Source organism: Falco biarmicus, chromosome 4 (genome assembly GCF_023638135.1).
Source record: "Falco biarmicus isolate bFalBia1 chromosome 4, bFalBia1.pri, whole genome shotgun sequence".
In the NCBI taxonomy this organism is placed as follows: domain Eukaryota; kingdom Metazoa; phylum Chordata; class Aves; order Falconiformes; family Falconidae; genus Falco; species Falco biarmicus.
The window spans coordinates 8953041-8969876 of NC_079291.1; the positions used below are offsets into that span (position 1 = coordinate 8953041).

Consider the following 16836-nt stretch of genomic DNA (forward strand, 5'->3'; position numbering starts at 1 on the left):
GCGCCGGGAGCGCCGCAGCACGCATGCGCAGCGGGAGGGGAAGGGGGGTGTCACCGCCCCCAGCCCCGGCGGCAGGCGGTGGTGTTGCAGGAGCGTCGTGCTGGCGGCTTTAACGACGTGGCGATCGGTGCCCGGTGGCGCTGGTGCAGCAGGGCCGCCTCAGGCGCCCCTGGCAGGCGGCAGTGTGACAGGCACGCAGGCCCCTTCCGCACCGCCCTGTCGCAGCGCTGCCCGCGGGTGCCGCAGCGGCAGCCCCGCTGTGCCGCAGGGACGGGAGCGCCGCCGCGGCTGCGCCCCCCGCCCTGGCACCCCTTCCAGCCCTGCCTGCAGTCTGTCCAAATGGCGAAACAAGCCCTTAGTTTGCGTCTCCGCTTTTTCTAGGGGTCTGGTTTGTGCCATTAGTGAACAAACTGCAACGGAGAATCTTAGACAAAAATGTCTGAGGGGCTTTGCTTTTTTAAGAATGCAAGATTTTAAAAGTTCCAAGTAAAAGAGGTCTTTAAAATTCAGGCAGGCTTCGATTATTGGCTGACATTTTGCTCTCTACCTCTGCTGCCTGCTCAGACAGGTCAAAGAACATGGTACCTATCCCTTTCAAAAGCTGAGATTTAACCCAACACAAATAACTTTTGCTGAGATTAGCTATTAATCCTACTAGCATATTTTAAGTCATTAATTCAGCCCTCAAAATCATGGAATTGGTATCAAAGTAATAAAATTTTAATTTAAGATTATGTTCCTTGTTTCTTGGCTGCTGCTTCAGCTTTTCACTTCCTTTCCATGCTTTTCATATAGGTATGTGGCTCTTAATGTCAGCTCCCCTCTCAAAGATTTAACTGTATTACCATATGCGTAGCATAAGTACATAAAGCATATACTGTTAGTAAATAATGCTTTGGAAGTCCTCATAGGAAAGTGGTGTGAAAAATTAGAAAACCAAGCACCAACTTCCAACAAATTACTAACACATTAAATTAAATGTCCAAGGAATGTTACTTCTAAAAGGATATTAAAGGCAGAATCTTCATCTAAAAAAACCCTACACAAGTGTTTATTTTTTCTTTATTAAATATTGCATTTCCCTCCTTTTTGGCATCTGTTTTTTTTTGTTTTGTTTTGTTTGTTTTTATTTTCCAGCAGTACATGCTTGAAGTCTTTATTGATGAGACTTTGGCACACATTTTGTGCTCTGCCATGATAGCTCTTGGACTTAATATATTTCATGGTGCCATTGTCTTAAGTATGTTCCTACATATCATCTCAGGCATAGCTAGCAGCATGGTCTCAGTTCAGATCGTGCACCTAGGTTCCTGGAAGCAGCAACAACATAGTTTACTTTCACGTGTTGATGCAGTTGGCCCATTTGTACATGTATTTTAAAGGCACTCCTGTAAAGTCAGTAATCAACTTGTCTTTGCTTACTTCTGTCTTCTCTGCCAGCATTTCAGCATCCATGTGGAGGAGAACACTTTCATAGAATCATAGAATCATTTAGGTTGGAAAAGACCTTTAAGGTCATCGAGTCCAACCGTTAACCCAAGTCCATCACTAAACCATGTCCCTAAGCACCACATCTACATATCTTTCAAATACCTGAAGGGTTGGTGACTCTACCAGTGCTTGACAGCCCTCTCAATGAAGAAATTTTTCCCAACATCCAACGTAAACCTCCCTTGGTGCAGCTTGAGGCCATTTCCTCTCATTCTATCACTCCTCACCTGGGAAAAGCAATAGACACCCACCTCGCTACACCCTCCTTCAGGCGGCTGTAGAGAGCAATGAGGTCCCCCTTGAGGCTCCTTTTCTCCAGGCTAAACAACCCCATTTCCTCAGCTGCTCCTCACAAGACTTGTTCTCTAGACCCCTCACCAGCTTTGTTGCCCTTCTTTGGGCACGCTTCAGCACCTCAACTTCCCTCTTGAAGTGAGAGGCCCAAACCACCACATTATTCAAGGTTCAGCCTCACCAGTGCTGGTACAGGGTGCTGGCCCCACTGTTTCTGATACAAGCCAGAGTGCTATTGGCCTTTTTGGCCACCTGGGCACACTGCTGGCTCATGTTCAGCCGGCTGTCAGCCAGCACCCCCAGGTCTTTTCTGCCAGTCATGTCAGCAGCTGGGAGCTGGAGAAGGATGGGGACCTGAAGGGTGCAGCATAACAAGAGATCAGATGGGGACTGGGACTACAGCAAGGGAACGAAGCGTAGGCAGGAAAACTGTGCCAAGGAATTAGTTACGGTGGAACCTAAAGTAGGCCTGGCAGAGACCGCAGCGTGCATGTGTGTGATGGCCTTCCTGGTTACGTACTGTTTACCGCTGAGTTCTGATAGTTCCTGCCAGCTCAGTGCTGAAATGCCCTGCAGTACGCATGCAGCATTAAGGGAACCGACGGGCAACGACAAAGTTTCCCTCACGACCTCAGCGCAACCCTCCTGTGTATCGCTGAGACCGTGGGCTCGTTTGGGGGGGTAGGCTTTTTACTTTTCCCTTGCGTGTTTCAAATATGCGGTTTGGCGGAGGAAGGAATTTCCTTGCCCTTTCCAGTTCATCGGGCTACTTAAGCGGCCGCGCCCCCTGCCCGCCTACACCGGCGACCAAGCGGCCGAGCCGCACCGCCTCCAGCCAGTGCCGCCACCATCCTCCGCGCGCCGCGGGCGGGAAGCGCCGCCGGGCCGCGCAGTCCACCGCCGAGTTACCGATTCCCTTGCCGGCTTCCTCAGCAATCGTGGCATCGGGGATCGGCTACAAAGCCGTCGCGTGCCTCCCCCCCCTCCCACCCCACCCCCCCCAGCCTCCCGGGTGGTGCAGCACCGCGCCGTCGGAGCGGGGGAGCGAGGCAGAGCCAACCACCGTGGAGCGGGGGGGGGAGTGCGGCCGGCGGAGGTACGGCTGAGGGCTAGGGCGCAGGCAGGCGGGGGCTCGCCGGCCCCTGCGGGAGCGGAGGGGCTTCCCGCCGGCGGCGGGGCGGCGGGGCAGGCTGCTCCTAGCGGGGCGGGCCGGGACGGCAGTGGCGGCGCAGGGCGGGGCGAGCCCGGCTGAAACGTGGGGTGTCGCAGGGGAGCCCCGTGGCGTCAGGGTGTAAACATTAAAAGTAGTTAAGGCCCTTTGAACTCCCAGTGGCGCCCGGTAGCTCTTGCTCCCGGGGGCATGTTACTCCAAGTTACTCCCGGTGGCTGTTCGGCGCGCACAGTAGGTAACGTAGCGCAGCGTGGGTCAGGCCAGGCCTGATTATTTTATACCGGTATTGAAGGCTGCACAGGCTGTTAGGCACGCACTGCTGTAAAGACCTCTGCACATACGTTATTGCCTCTTTTTATAAAATCCAAGTTAACTGGCTTAAAAAATTAAAATGGCAAATTTGGGTCCGGGTTTAAAGCAGGCTCCTTTAAAAAACCCATATTAGTAAGGACTGTTTTTAGCTTTTTTTTTTTTTTTTAATAGCGCTGCTGCGTACTTGTGCTGCCGCAACGCAGGAAGGAGCAGGGCTGTCTATTTTAGCAGGCGCACGCTCGCCCGGTGGCCCCGTATGGTCCCCATGCGGCTCCCCGCATGTGCCCAAAGACCTGGCGATGCCAGGTTGCCCTTTCTGTGAGGCGAGGACCCGTTGAAGCCCATAGCATAGGTGCTGGTGAGCTGCAGCCTCTGCCCTGCTCAGCATGCCGGCCACGTGCGGTCAGGCCGGCTCCCGAGCGGTGGTGGCAGAGGCAGGGTGAGAGCGAGGGGCTGCAGCGCGTTGCTGCGTGGCACGGGCCTCTCGCCCCGCCTGAAATGCTTGTGCTGAGCAGTGGCCTTCTGCCATCACCTGAGACCTCACGGTAACGTGGGATCTAGTCGTGTTACCTTCAAGGGAGGTGGTGGCGTGGTACATTTTTCAACCACTGGGACATGCTGCCCAGGGAGGTGGTGGAATCACCCACCCCTGGAATTGTTTAAAAAAACGTGTAGATGCACTGCTTAGACACATGGTTTAGTGGTGGACTTATGAGTCCTGGGTTAACGGTTAGACTTGATCTTAAAGGACTTTTCCAACCTAAATGATTCTGTGATTCTATGATCTTGCTCCAATGCACTTGAGGTACTGCCCCCCACAGTCTAAATACCCCAAGAGTGATAAAGGTAGGTGGGGGTAGAAAGACGAGGAGTCTTGTCCAAGATAGGTAATTACCTTGGTGACAGAACCAGGAGGAGTTTCTTGACTCCTGTTCTGAGTTTTGTAGACCATTCTGTCTGACATAAAAGTTGTGATGACAACATCCTTCACACGATAATGGTAGGGCATACACTTTCAGGTGAACGCACACTTTCTCCCTTACAAGAATGAAGCTCTTAATGTTCACTGTTGATACCTCCAGCCCTCCAGCCAGCTGTGGTTAAAGCCCCAGGGGGAGTTTTGCAGCAAAACCAGAGAATGCCTCACAGTCCACACTGGTGCAAAGTCATACCCATTAGCAGCTTATGCTAGGAGAGCGCACTAGAGGCATTCACAAAATGAACATGTTTCTAAGCACTGTCTGCCATAACACGTACTGATCCTGGTTACAGACACGGAAACCTCATCCCTTTCTGCAGGGCTGAAAATAGGCTTTCCTTTAAAAAGCAGGTTATTAATTTAGTGTACTTGGAATGTTTTTCACATTGGCTGTTTTATTGTTGTGTTTGTGGTTTTTTTTTTCCCCCTAGTTACGGAAATGTGCTTGAAGTGATCAATTTCCACCATGTTCTCACAGTGCTCACGTGATCTATTAAAGATTGCAAATCTTCATTTCTGGAATCTGAATTTAAATCTGCATTTACAAAACCACAGAAGAGCTTTCAGCAAGTCACTGCCTGTATGTCGAAGGAAAGTAGTTGTTACAGGTATTGGCTTAGTGTCCCCTCTTGGTGTGGGGACTCAGTTTGTGTGGAAGCACCTTCTCCAAGGAGACAGTGGGATTACATCGCTAGATGGGGAAGAATATGCAGGTGTCCCATGTAAAGTGGCTGCTTGTGTGCCAAGGGGAAACCAGGAGGGTCAGTTCAGCGAAGAAAGCTTTGTGTCAAAGTCAGAGATCAAATCCATGAGTTCTGCCACTGTGATGGCCATCGGTGCAGCAGAGCTAGCAATGAAGGACTCTGGCTGGTCTCCCCAGTCTGAACAGGATCGCTTAAGTGCCGGTGTGGCAATTGGGATGGGAATGGTTCCACTGGAAGACATTTCTGATACGGCCGCTTTGTTTAAAACAAAGGGTTATAACAAGGTCAGCCCATTCTTTGTCCCAAAGATTTTAGTCAATATGGCAGCAGGCCATATCAGCATTAAATACCAATTGAAAGGGCCGAATCATGCGGTGTCAACGGCTTGTACCACAGGCGCACATGCTGTTGGAGACTCCTTTAGATTTATTGCTGCTGGTGATGCTGATGTCATGTTGGCTGGAGGGACTGAGGCTTGCATTAGTCCTTTGTCCTTGGCTGGATTTGCAAGAGCTCGGGCTCTCAGCACAAGCTTTAACTCAAGCCCTAAAATGGCCTGTCGACCATTTGATGCGCAGAGAGAAGGGTTTGTAATGGGAGAGGGTGCTGCTGTGCTGGTCTTGGAAGAATATGGACGTGCTGTACAAAGAGGTGCTAGGATCTATGCTGAAGTTTTAGGTTATGGACTGTCTGGTGATGCTTGCCACATAACAGCACCTAATCCAGAGGGAGATGGTGCGTTCAGGTAAGAACTATATGTTGATTTTGAAGGCAACTTCATGTGTTAATTGTAGTGGGTACATATGTTTCTATTATTGTATGCTTTTCCTAGAGAAATGCTGTTCAATCTTGAATTAATATTCCAAAAGCCTGAAAACTTAATCTGAAAAATGAAAGAGCTTCTGGTAAGGTTTTGCCCCAGTTTTCTTTTTTCAGTAACAAGGCAAAGGTGAGTTCTTGCTAGAATCAGCCTTTTTGCATAGAGTTATGAAAACTTTATGTGAAAATGTTTTGTGTTTGGTGCCTACAGTTGTTCACACAAATAAGTCTCAACGGAAACCTCTTTTTAAAGATTTTTGTAGTATGATAGAACCTTTTCAGGTTCCTCAGACTTTGTCCATAGAGAAAAGAGACACCACTGCAAAAGCAGGTCATGTCATTAATTGTGGTCTGAAAGGGGAATAGCGTTCCTGAAGAAGTCCCAAGTGACAAAGCTGTAGAGCACTTGGAGGATATAGTTTGTTAGAATAATTACCATACATGTAATTAGCATTAATTGTGGCTATTCTTCTTTAGAAAAGACTTCAGCTCTTCATAGGGAAAGTACTTGAGTCATATGGTGGTGCAACAATTGTGTTTAAATACTTCATTCTGATGCAGCTAAGAGTGTTGGTGTAGGGGTGTAGCAGAAATACACTTCAGTAGGGTTAAGTGAGATGGTAAAGCTTCATTATTGTTAATCTTATAAAAAACAGTTCATAAGTGGATGATACTCATCTTTATCATTGACCTAATTGTCGGTTAAATTACATGTGTAAGTTTGTGAGCTTAGAATAGACTGAATGCTATTGCTAACACTGGAATCATTAGTAAAGATTTAGTTTGCATTATTCTGAATATATGTGAATATTTAATAAAAAAATTCAATATATCACTGCAAAAATAGATCAAACTTCTGCATGGTATTGTAGACCTGTGTTTGCATATTTATTGGGTTAACAGATTTTCCAGGAAGTGTAGTATACCAGGTTTCTCTCTATGCTATTTGATTCATACTTAATTGTTCTGCAGACTTAGGTGTGTGTTGAGTAATCAGGAGTGTCTTATCTCAGATTTTCAGACTTGTTTACCCTTGAGATGATATGGCAATATATTGTAACAGAATTTCATATATTTTATGATTGCAGTAGCATATAAATGAAATTCATAGGGGAAAGTAGCTGAAACTTAATCTTGGTATCTCCAAAATGTTGAGCCTTTCCACCCTTGAGATGAGATAATACATTTTAATACAGTCTTCAAACCAATATTTCATTACTGCAGCGGTACATATATTAAATCTGAAATGTATATGCTTCTCTTTTCTGTAAGGAATTTTATTTGCCACATCAAAAAAATTCAGGGTAATATATTTTTTCTCATCTTCTAGTAACTACTTCAGTTGGAGACTAATACATATGTTGAAGTAAACCTGCAGGAAGGGAGGGGCAAAGCCAGACTCAGAAGCATGCATATAGAGTGTGTTCAACACAATTAATGTGTCATCTCCTTAAGTAAATGTATTTCTTGCAGCTAACATAACTAAATGTATCTGTTTCCCTCATGGTTGATCAGTAGTATTTTTTGCATGGATGTTGGCTCACTGTGTAGTGACAGTGAGCATAATTGGCCTCCATCCTATGCTAAGCTGGATGCTTAGCAGCCTGTGGTATCTTTTTCTTTTGAGCTTCCTTTTATTTCCTTATTTTTCGTAAGTTTCAAAGAGTCAGTGTTCTTCTGCTCAGAGATATGTAGTTAACCTGTGTGTGCAAGGAGATGTGTGATTCATCTCTTAATTTCTGGGGGAAATCTGTGAGAAAATCACAGTATGGAGCTGTATTGATCCTTCTGTGGTTGTCATAAAAAAGCATGTTTTATAGAGGCAGTCACAGTCCACAGGTCATGGGGAGTCAGAATGGAACATAGTATCAGGGTAGAAGAGCGTGACTTTCAATAAATTTCATTATATATATAGGAATTTGTGCTGTCTCCTTGACATCTTCTAGCCTCTGGAAAGCATGCAAAAGCTCGCAGGGAAGATGAGTGCAGAATTTTTTTTTTAATTTCCTAATATTTTTGTTTGATAGAGCAATTATTCTTCATAATTCCCTAATACTGTAAATAAGAGGGAAAACAAAATGTAAAGACTAGGGAATCTTCTTTTCACTTACCATGGGAAGAGGATTTCTTGGACCATTGTACTGAATGTTACATTAATATTTTGCTATGCTAGAGAAACTTCAGTGGAGGGAACCTAAATTTTTGCAATAATTTCAGGTAGTTATTTCCCAGTCAAATGTTTTCAAATTTTACATTGAAAAAGGTTTTTGCTTTATTAATGTAGTCTGTAGGGATTGTTTGTTGTATCTTCTTACTTTTTCTTTGTATTTTTCCCAACTGGGGGATTTTTAGCAGCAAGTCTGATTTTATAGTGGGCCTCACCACTACTATCTTTCTTAGGTGGCTAAATGTAGATGCTAGTGTGTTTAGTTAGATGAATCCATATCTTGTCATTTACATCTCTAGTAAAGTATGTCGTGCAGATTTTCACATTTGATAAACATTTTAAAGCATCCTATTCTTTTGCGTTTGGTTTGTACAGGTATTTTAGCAACAAAAATGTAATGGCAATTTCAGCATTCTGTCTTTTTTTTCGTTAGGTGTATGTCTGCAGCAATAAAAAATTCTGGGATCAAACCAGAAGACATAACATATGTCAATGCACATGCAACTTCTACACCTCTAGGAGATGCTGCTGAGAATCGAGCAATCAAGAGGCTTTTTAAAGACCACTCACATAATATTGCAGTTTCCTCAACAAAAGGAGCAACCGGGCATCTCTTGGGGGCTGCAGGAGCTATTGAAGCAGCTTTTACTGCACTGTCCTGTTACCATGGAATTTTGCCACCTACTCTAAACTTAGAGAAAACAGAGGCAGAGTTTGATCTCAATTATGTTCCATTAACAGCTCAGGAGTGGAAAACTGAAAAACGGCGTATAGCACTCACAAATTCATTTGGCTTTGGTGGTACTAATGCCACTTTGTGCTTTGCAAGTGTTTAACTTATGCTGTACATGTCTTGAAAAATGGGACTGACAATGATTTTCTGTATTGTCACCCTTGGTGTGTACTGTGATCTTTTCTCAGCTTTGAGAATTGCTCATTTGATACATAAGAACTTTAGTCACCCGAAGATTTATATCAGTAATTCTCTTGGAAAGAGGGAACTTATTTTAATAAAAATAAATAAAAGACCTTTCTGTGGTAAAGCTTTTGTTCTTGACCAGAAGAGGAGACATTGATTGTTCTGTGTTTTTACTTCATTAAGATAGATTTTTCATATGCATGTGACACAGAATTGCTTGGGAACATTTATGCGAAATGGAGACTGGCTAACAAGCTAGGACTCCACAGTAATGACTTGATGACTTACTACGTGATGATAAATGGTTTATGACTGACCTCCCCTTTGTTACCCCTTTGTTCCATTTACAATTCTGCCTTTTTCCTCATTGTAAGATGTTTCAAATATCGTAGACTTATGCATGTTCTACCACACAGATGGCATTCAGCAAACAATAATATAGGAGTTTGTAAGATTTCTGACAGTGGTTCATTTTCTTTTCAGCTTTATTCATTCCGATATGTTGTGTTACCTCATTAGCCATGGTGTGGAGCGGTAACAGTGAAGAATGCGTACAGCATAGCCTATACATCTTCCATGTGGCACAGTGGTAGAATTAGCAGGTGATAACCTGTTCTGAAATTTTGGACAAGAATAGCAAGGTATATTCAAGTATAGTATTGAGGTTTTAAAAAATAGTTACACAGAAAGGAAAAAGACTCTTGAAACCCCTGGTGGTTTTGCCAAGTTGGAAAAGTAGAGCTAGCAAAACTTGGAAAAACAAGGGATTTGAGGGAAGGGGGGGGGGGGGGGGGGGGCAGGAGAGGGAAAAAAATGGCACATGCAAGAAATAAACCTGAGTCTTGTGGATGAGAAAGGGTGTCGCGACGGAGGGAAGACACAGTCACTCAATATGAGTGATCAGCAGATGTCGTTTATTGTACCTTACAGCCACCTTTTATGCCTTATAATTAGCTCATACATATTACAAAAGTTAAGCTCATTATTGGTTAGTTGCCTAAATACCAAGCCCGCCCCTAGTTTCTCTTCTGTAGTTATCTGTTCCCACCTGCAACATTCTTTTCCCACCGAAATCTTCCTGTTATTGTGTAACAAGAACAGCCAAGGATAGTGTATTTTTGCTTTACTTCGGATAAGCTGAGAGCCATGTGCATTTTTGTCCAGCCAGCTGGACTACGTCTATGTGACCCTTTTCAGCTAGCCAGTTATCCACAAAAGGGGAAGAAACAGAACAGGAAAATGAAATTATACATAAAGCTGACATAATGATGGACGTTTAGGTTGTCTGTTGCAAAGAACAAGACTTTAGCTGCTCCTTCTGGCACCAGTCAGTATCTTAGCCAAGTAGTGCCTTCATTGATAGTGCAGATGTGAGTGAAGTCGGATATCCCTGTTGGTGGGTTAGTTTATTAAAAGACTTCTCACCAGTTTTTTTCTTGAAAATGTCAGTCTTAGCCTTTGACCTCTGTAAGCGGAGGCAAAGTAACTCACAGGATTTGAAATGAAGGACATATGAAGTAGCTATAGCATAAGTAAATTACGTTCTCGAAAGAGATTATTAATGGACTATGATGAGGCTTAGCAGTACCCTAAAACCTCATTATTTATAAAAATGGTCTGAATGCTGATGTGGAACAGCATAATTTTTGCATTTGCTGTCTTTATTGAATAGAAATTTAAAGAGAATGATGAGAAAAATGCAGTTGGAGAGTGATTAAGACTCTTTCAGAAGCTCAGCTCATGCAGAGCAATGCAGTCCAAAATAGATTAACGAATGAAAAGCCTGAAAGTAAAATAATATATTACCAAAGGGAAAATGTGAAAGCATACAAGCTAGAGAGGGTATGGGAATTTGCTCTCAGGAAAAATACCTCAAAACCTCTTAGCCTGTGATAATTAATAGTAGCCGTACAATGAATGAGGATCTGGATTGCATGCAATATAAAAGGCAGAATATGAAATTCAACATTACTCTCTGCAAATTGTATGCAAAAAGGAATTGATTTAAAGAATTCAGCCTCCAGGAGAGAGCTAGCAGGAGGAGGAAATCATCCAGCAAATTTCTTCTGGGGCTAGTATTTTTTCAGGTAGTTGTAATCCATGGGTGGAATATGGGAAGACTAGATAGCGCTGTATTACTGTGGACCTCAAGTACAGCCTGTCTCACCCAATCTTGTTACATAGCTGCAGACCTGTAATTAATACTGTGACAGAGATATGCTTTCCTTTCCCTCAGATAGCAGAGAACATGGCCCCAGGACCATGCCAGGATCTGTTTGATGCAGACTTTTCTGTACCAACCATGAAAAGACAGATTATACTGTCACACAGAAAAATAAAACAGAAACTGAAATGATTAAAAGATCTTTCTCCTCACTTCAGCTCATTGCAATTTAATATCCGCTGCAGGTAACCTTTAAACCATGAAAGCTTTGTGACCATAGTTATTTTAGGCGTTTTGACTATGGATCATTTTTACAGGCCTAGTTACAGCAGTAAATGGTGTGCCCTGTAGGGAATTAAGATTTTGTTTTAAATGAATAGGGCCAAAGTTTAACCCCTGTCTATTTTAATTTTGTTCATATAGGTTTTGTTTTTATGTACTTGTTGGGAGTTACCTCTTTTTATCCCATACCCTGATCAGGTACTACTTACTGCTAATTACTGCTTTATTATGGTAGCTGCAAACATAAAAGGGAAATAGATCTCTCTGTTGCTAAGCTAATAAATGGGCAAATTGACCAACATATTAAAACAGAATGCTTTCCCTTAAAATGCTCCCTTCATCTTAATAATTGAGAGATGTAATAGTCCAGAGTCTGGATTAAAAGAGCTCAATGTTTAGACTCATAAACTTAGAGTCACTTACAGTCTGATAAGCAAAGCCTGGAAATGCTGGTAGAGTGTTTATTTTGAAACCTACTTCTGAAGTAGTGCAACACGCTTGTGAAAGGCAAATGCTCCAGGCAGGATCACAGAGTGGCCAAGGCTGGAAGGCACCTCTGGAGGTTGCCTAGAGCAGCCCCCCTGCTCAAAGCAGGGCCAGCTAGAGCAGGTACCTCAGGGCCATGCCCAGCTGGGTTTTAGGTGACTCCAAGGATGGAGACTACGCAACCTCTTTGGGCAACGGGTGCCAGTGGTTGGTCACCCTCACTGTAAGAAGATTCTTCTATATAAACGAAATTTCCTGTATTTAAATTCGTGCCCATTGCCTCTTACCCTTTCACCAGACACTACTGAGAAAAGTCTGGCTCCCTCTTCTTCATTCTTCCCATTAGGTATTTATACACATTGATAAGACTCCCTGGAGCCTTTTCTTCTCCAGGCTGAACATAGATAGCTCTTTCATCCTCTCATGTCAGATGCTCCAGTTCATCATCTTTATGGTCCTTCATTGGACTTGCTCCAGTATGTCCCTGTTTCTCATGTACTGGGGAGCCCAGGACTGAACCCTGCACTGCAGCTATGTCTCAGCAGTGCTGAGTAGAGAGGAAGGATCATCTCTTACATCATCTCACAGCCCGCTGCTGATGGTTTTCGTAATGCAGCCCATGGTGCTTCTGGTCTCTGCTGCAAGGGCAGCCGGTCCATCAGAACCACCAGGGCTTTTTCTGCCAAGCTACTTTCCAGCTGGATAGCCTGAGGGGGAGTGATGGATGGGGTTATCCTTCCCCAGGTGCAGAACTTGGCATTTCTCTTTGCTGAGCTCCATGAGGTTCCTGTCAGTCCATTTCTCCAGCCTGTCCAGGTCCATCTGGATAGCAGCACACCCAGCTTGTCTGTCAACTGCTTCTCCCAGTTTTGTGTCATCAGCCAACTTGCTGAGGATTCTATCCCATCATCTGTAGAAGAACTGTAGAGGAATGAAGCTGGGTTCATTAACATTGATAATATACAGCTGTGGGCTGGCTTCAGGGGCGGTGGGTTGGCTGATGTGGATAAGGTGCAGCTGTGGCTGGTTCCTGCTAAGTAGTTAAATAGCTCTAAGGGGGATGGAAGAGGAGAAGCCAATGAAAAGAGACCTTGAAGAAACAGAAGGAGGAGAGAGAGTGTCCTGGAGGTAGGAGAGATAAGGAGAGGGATGCAGCAGAGGCAAGAAGCACGGTGAGCTGGCCTGGAGAGTATGAAGAAACAGCTCAGACAGTAGATGGACTTCAGAAACCTTGTGGGGGATTGGTGGCCGTGCTGGGGCAAGGCATGGCAACTACTCATTGAAGTTAACCTGGTATGGGATGGTAAAAGCCTTGTTGCAGCTTGATAGTCTTGATAGTGCTGTGACAATCACCTAGGTCAGTAATGAAGGTGTTGAACAGTACTGGACTGACAGAAGATCTATGGGGTGCTGTGCTGGTCCAGCTGCACTTCATGCCACCGATCACAATTCTTTAGGCCTGGCAGTTCATCCAGTTTTCAATCCACTTCACTGCTTATCTAGTCCATGCTTCATCAGTTTGTCAATGAGGATGGTGTGGGAAACTGTATCAAAATGAAACTGTGAGGCTTTTTAGCAATCCAACTGATGTTAAAAGAGGTATCTGTCTGAATATACATATTCCCTCAACAAAAAGCTGCAGAGCCTGATTCCTGGCTGCTACTGGTAATTGTATCTGTTTTCCTTGTTGAAATGTGCATTGAGGCTAAGAACCTGAATGTCATCTGAGACACTTCTCAGTCCCAGTTATTTACTCATTGGTGAAGTGGAAGCCAGGTAAAAATAGATTAAAGTACTGTTCTGATTTGAATCAAAGATTTTTACTTAAACTAACAGTTTTAGAAGTAAATGCATTTGAAATAAAAATTATTTTTTCCATAATTCCAAAACATGGAATTATGATGATAGATGTGAACTCCTTTATTTAAAGGAGCCTAACAAAAAATTGTGTTATGAAAAAGTGCAAGCAACGTGTGTCTGCTGAAATCTTACAAAAGTCAAGCCACTGCTCAGGATCAATTACTGGCTGTCTCTAGAAACGGTTTATTTAAATGATAAAACTCCTTTCATTTTGGACTTCTATAGCTTGTTCTGCTAGTGTAGAGAGAAAATATTCCTTATTTCTGTTTGCTCAGGTTAGTTTAGTTCACTGCACATAAGGCTTTTTTTTCTTGGGCATACAGCATATTTTTTTCTAGTGAAAGAATTTATAAAATAATGTCTTGCCAGTTCCTAAACCATTTCAAATTAACATCCACTTAAAGCCTGAAGGCAGTCCTGAGAAAAAGGTTTTCTTTTCAGTAAAAATGTGATTCATAGTTCTCTGGTTTGATAATAAAAATTAAGAATAAGTGTATGCTAAACTGCAATAATTTCAAAATTTCAAAAAATAATATAGCAACTTTTTGAACAAAAAGCTAACAGAGACTCTCTAGTTGCAGGTCAGCACATTTTCCTGCTTATCAGGTGGGGATGGTTTGCCTTTCTCTAGCACGGAAGCTCTAAGTGTACTTTGGATCATATTTATGATTTCTCAAGCCATGAGTGAGCCTGCAGTGAGGACAAGGGTGTATTACAAAACCATGGGTAGCTGGGGAACAACCTTGTCCTGTCACCCTTCCCACCATACCTGACAGCTGGGGCCATGGATAGGACAGCCATGCTGGGGGTCTGTGCCAAGTTCATTGGCTCTGTCAGAGTGTTTGGAGTGGCATCTTTGTGGGACCCGCCTTTTGAGTTTTGGGACCAGATGTGACATGGGAAAACATGTACAAAAAGGGTCCAGAAAATTCACTCTCAATCCTTTGTGACCTAATTTGTCTTTCCTTTTGTGTCTTCAAGTTTGTTCCTGTTTTAGTGAAGTTAAAAGCAGACTTGAAGGACAGTTGGATGGTGGAGTATCTTTGTTGAAATAAAAAGTCTTTGTGATAAGAGGTATGAAAAGGTCTACTGATTTTAAAATGTGGTTGGAAGTGTTCTAGGAAATGTTTTTTTCCAAAAGCAGAGCAGTATTTCACAAGTGAATGACTTTTTCAGGTAGTATGAAAGACAACTGGTATAAGCTTGCGAAAAGATTAATTTTGCTATCTCTTGTTTAACACAGACATTTTTACTTAGTAAAGCCTTATATTGATTGTTGACATCAGAAAAAAAATAAATATATTAATGTTCGAAGTTATGTGCTGGTCTTCTATTAGAAGCAAGCCAGGACTGAATTTGAATGTTTGGCAGAGGCATCATTTTACTAGTTTCTGAGGACTACATGGAGCATTTCTACATTGCACAATTTCTGAGGGAAGGTTTCCAAATAACTTTTTCTTCCATACAGTAGGATTTGGTCCTTCAGCAGCATGTGCTTGTCTTACTCTGAAGTGAAAAAATAGTTGTTGCTGTATCAGAGAATGAAAAGAATATATACAGAATTGCTACCCCCCCCTCCTTTTTTTACCCCCATATTCAATCTCTTACGCCTTTTCTTAATTCATGTAAATAATACATTACCACTAGACTTTACTATCTGAAAAAGAAAAAAAACAACATACTTTGGCTGTGCTTTCACAGTTTGAATAATGGTGTGCATCATTTTAAAGCATTAAACACCCCAAACTTTAGAATGTATATAACCTTGCTTTATAAAGGTTCAGATGTCAAAGATAAGCCAAACCCTATGTGTTTCAAATGCAGTTGGAATGGTGGAGTATACTGCAGGATGGAAATAGTGTTTTTAATGGCATCTAAAAGTCCTAATCACACTGATTTTCCTGGAGTGCCTTTGTTCAATGGCTTGTGAAAATATACCACCTCAGCCTCTTCAGTAGCACTAAAAATGGACTAATGTGCTTGCATGGTGCTTGAAACACGTAGATTACATCCTTTTTCTGTCAGAGACTCTCTGTGCGACTTCAATCAAGTTACCAAGATTCAGGTTCAAGTTCTTAAATATGCACTTATAAATATTTTTATCTTCCTTTGTTTTTGATATATAAATCACACTTCACCTGAAACAAAACCACATTTGATCCTGAAGTACCTTTGCAAGCTTGGGTAAGTCTTCCAGGGCTTCTGCTCGTCGTCTGGACACAATCAAATCTCCCTGTCTCTTACAATGTGGGAAGGGTAACTACCAAGATGTAGTTTCTATAGTAATGTTGGCCCAAACTCACTAGTTAGCTTGCACAAAATTGGAAATTGAAGCCAGAATTAGCATTTTCCACAGCTAAGACTACAGTGAAAATTTTCCTTCCTTCTGGATATTTATCTATAAAGACCATATAGGCTCTTCAGTTTAATCAGCATAAATAATTCTTTATATATCACATTTTAGGAATATAGCTTTAGTTCCCATTTTTTGAGAAGGTAGGCTCTCATTTGATTTCTAAAGGTAGCATCAGTGACAGAAAAAACTAGGATGAAGGTAGTTTTATAACTTAAGCAAAATGTTTAATAGTTTCTGCTTGGGCAGTAGACACCACTCCAACGTTTGTAACAATGATGATTACTTTTAACTTGGTAGAAAGCCAATTTTCTACCTGGAATTATTGAACTGTAAAGAAATATGTCAGTATCAATTGCTTATAGTCAGTACCTCTGTGTAGGAGGCACAATAATTTTAGTATGACAGCTAATATACAGGAATGCCAAGCTGGTAGTATATAAGGCTATTGTAGCTCAAGGTCTCTGGTGAAATATGTTAATAGGAGTGAAGTGAAATAAAAAAGTACTAAGAAGGATTGAAAAAAGACCCGTGTTCATAAAGAGCACAGGAAATGCAAAGTAGGAATAAGAACTGAAAAAAGAGAATAATATTTTTTAATGTAGGTCTTGTAGCTCTCCTAGAGTGCTATAAAGTGCATCAGATGTTAAATGGCTGGACATCAATATGTTAGTTAGTATTGTTTTGTAGTTTTCCTTTTTTTTTGTCATTGTAAGGATTTTGGTGTTAAATGTTATTGCTGTAAGAGGCAATCAGTTGTTCTTTCATGCCTAATGGACTGTTTCCTGGAGTTCAGAATATCATAAAGCATGCTCTGGGGTGATACAAGACATAA

General features: G+C 42.6%; 1 protein-coding gene across 4 annotated transcripts; it reads left to right on the forward strand.

The window, feature by feature from the left end:
• The first annotated feature begins 2780 nt into the window (after positions 1-2780).
• OXSM (3-oxoacyl-ACP synthase, mitochondrial) lies at positions 2781-8967 on the forward strand. Of its 4 annotated transcripts, none has more exons than XM_056334549.1 (3): positions 2781-2881; positions 4679-5696; positions 8371-8967. In XM_056334549.1, the coding sequence occupies exons 2-3, from the start codon at positions 4714-4716 to the stop codon at positions 8771-8773; spliced, it is 1386 nt and encodes a 461-aa protein (XP_056190524.1). In that variant the 5' UTR covers positions 2781-2881; positions 4679-4713; the 3' UTR covers positions 8774-8967. The 4 variants fall into 4 exon arrangements, with proteins under 4 accessions (XP_056190524.1, XP_056190527.1, XP_056190528.1 ...); XM_056334552.1 differs by lacking the exon at positions 2781-2881 and adding an exon at positions 2923-3191; XM_056334553.1 differs by lacking the exon at positions 2781-2881 and adding an exon at positions 2923-3187.
• The last annotated feature ends 7869 nt before the right edge of the window (positions 8968-16836 follow it).

Excerpts from the sequence above, each read along its gene's own strand:
- OXSM (XM_056334549.1), top strand. The coding sequence starts at position 4,714 with ATGTTCTCACAGTGCTCACGTGATCTATTAAAGATTGCAAATCTTCAT. Across the intron at positions 5,697-8,370 it reads GAGGGAGATGGTGCGTTCAG|GTGTATGTCTGCAGCAATAA; the intron begins GTAAGAACTATA and ends TTTTTTCGTTAG.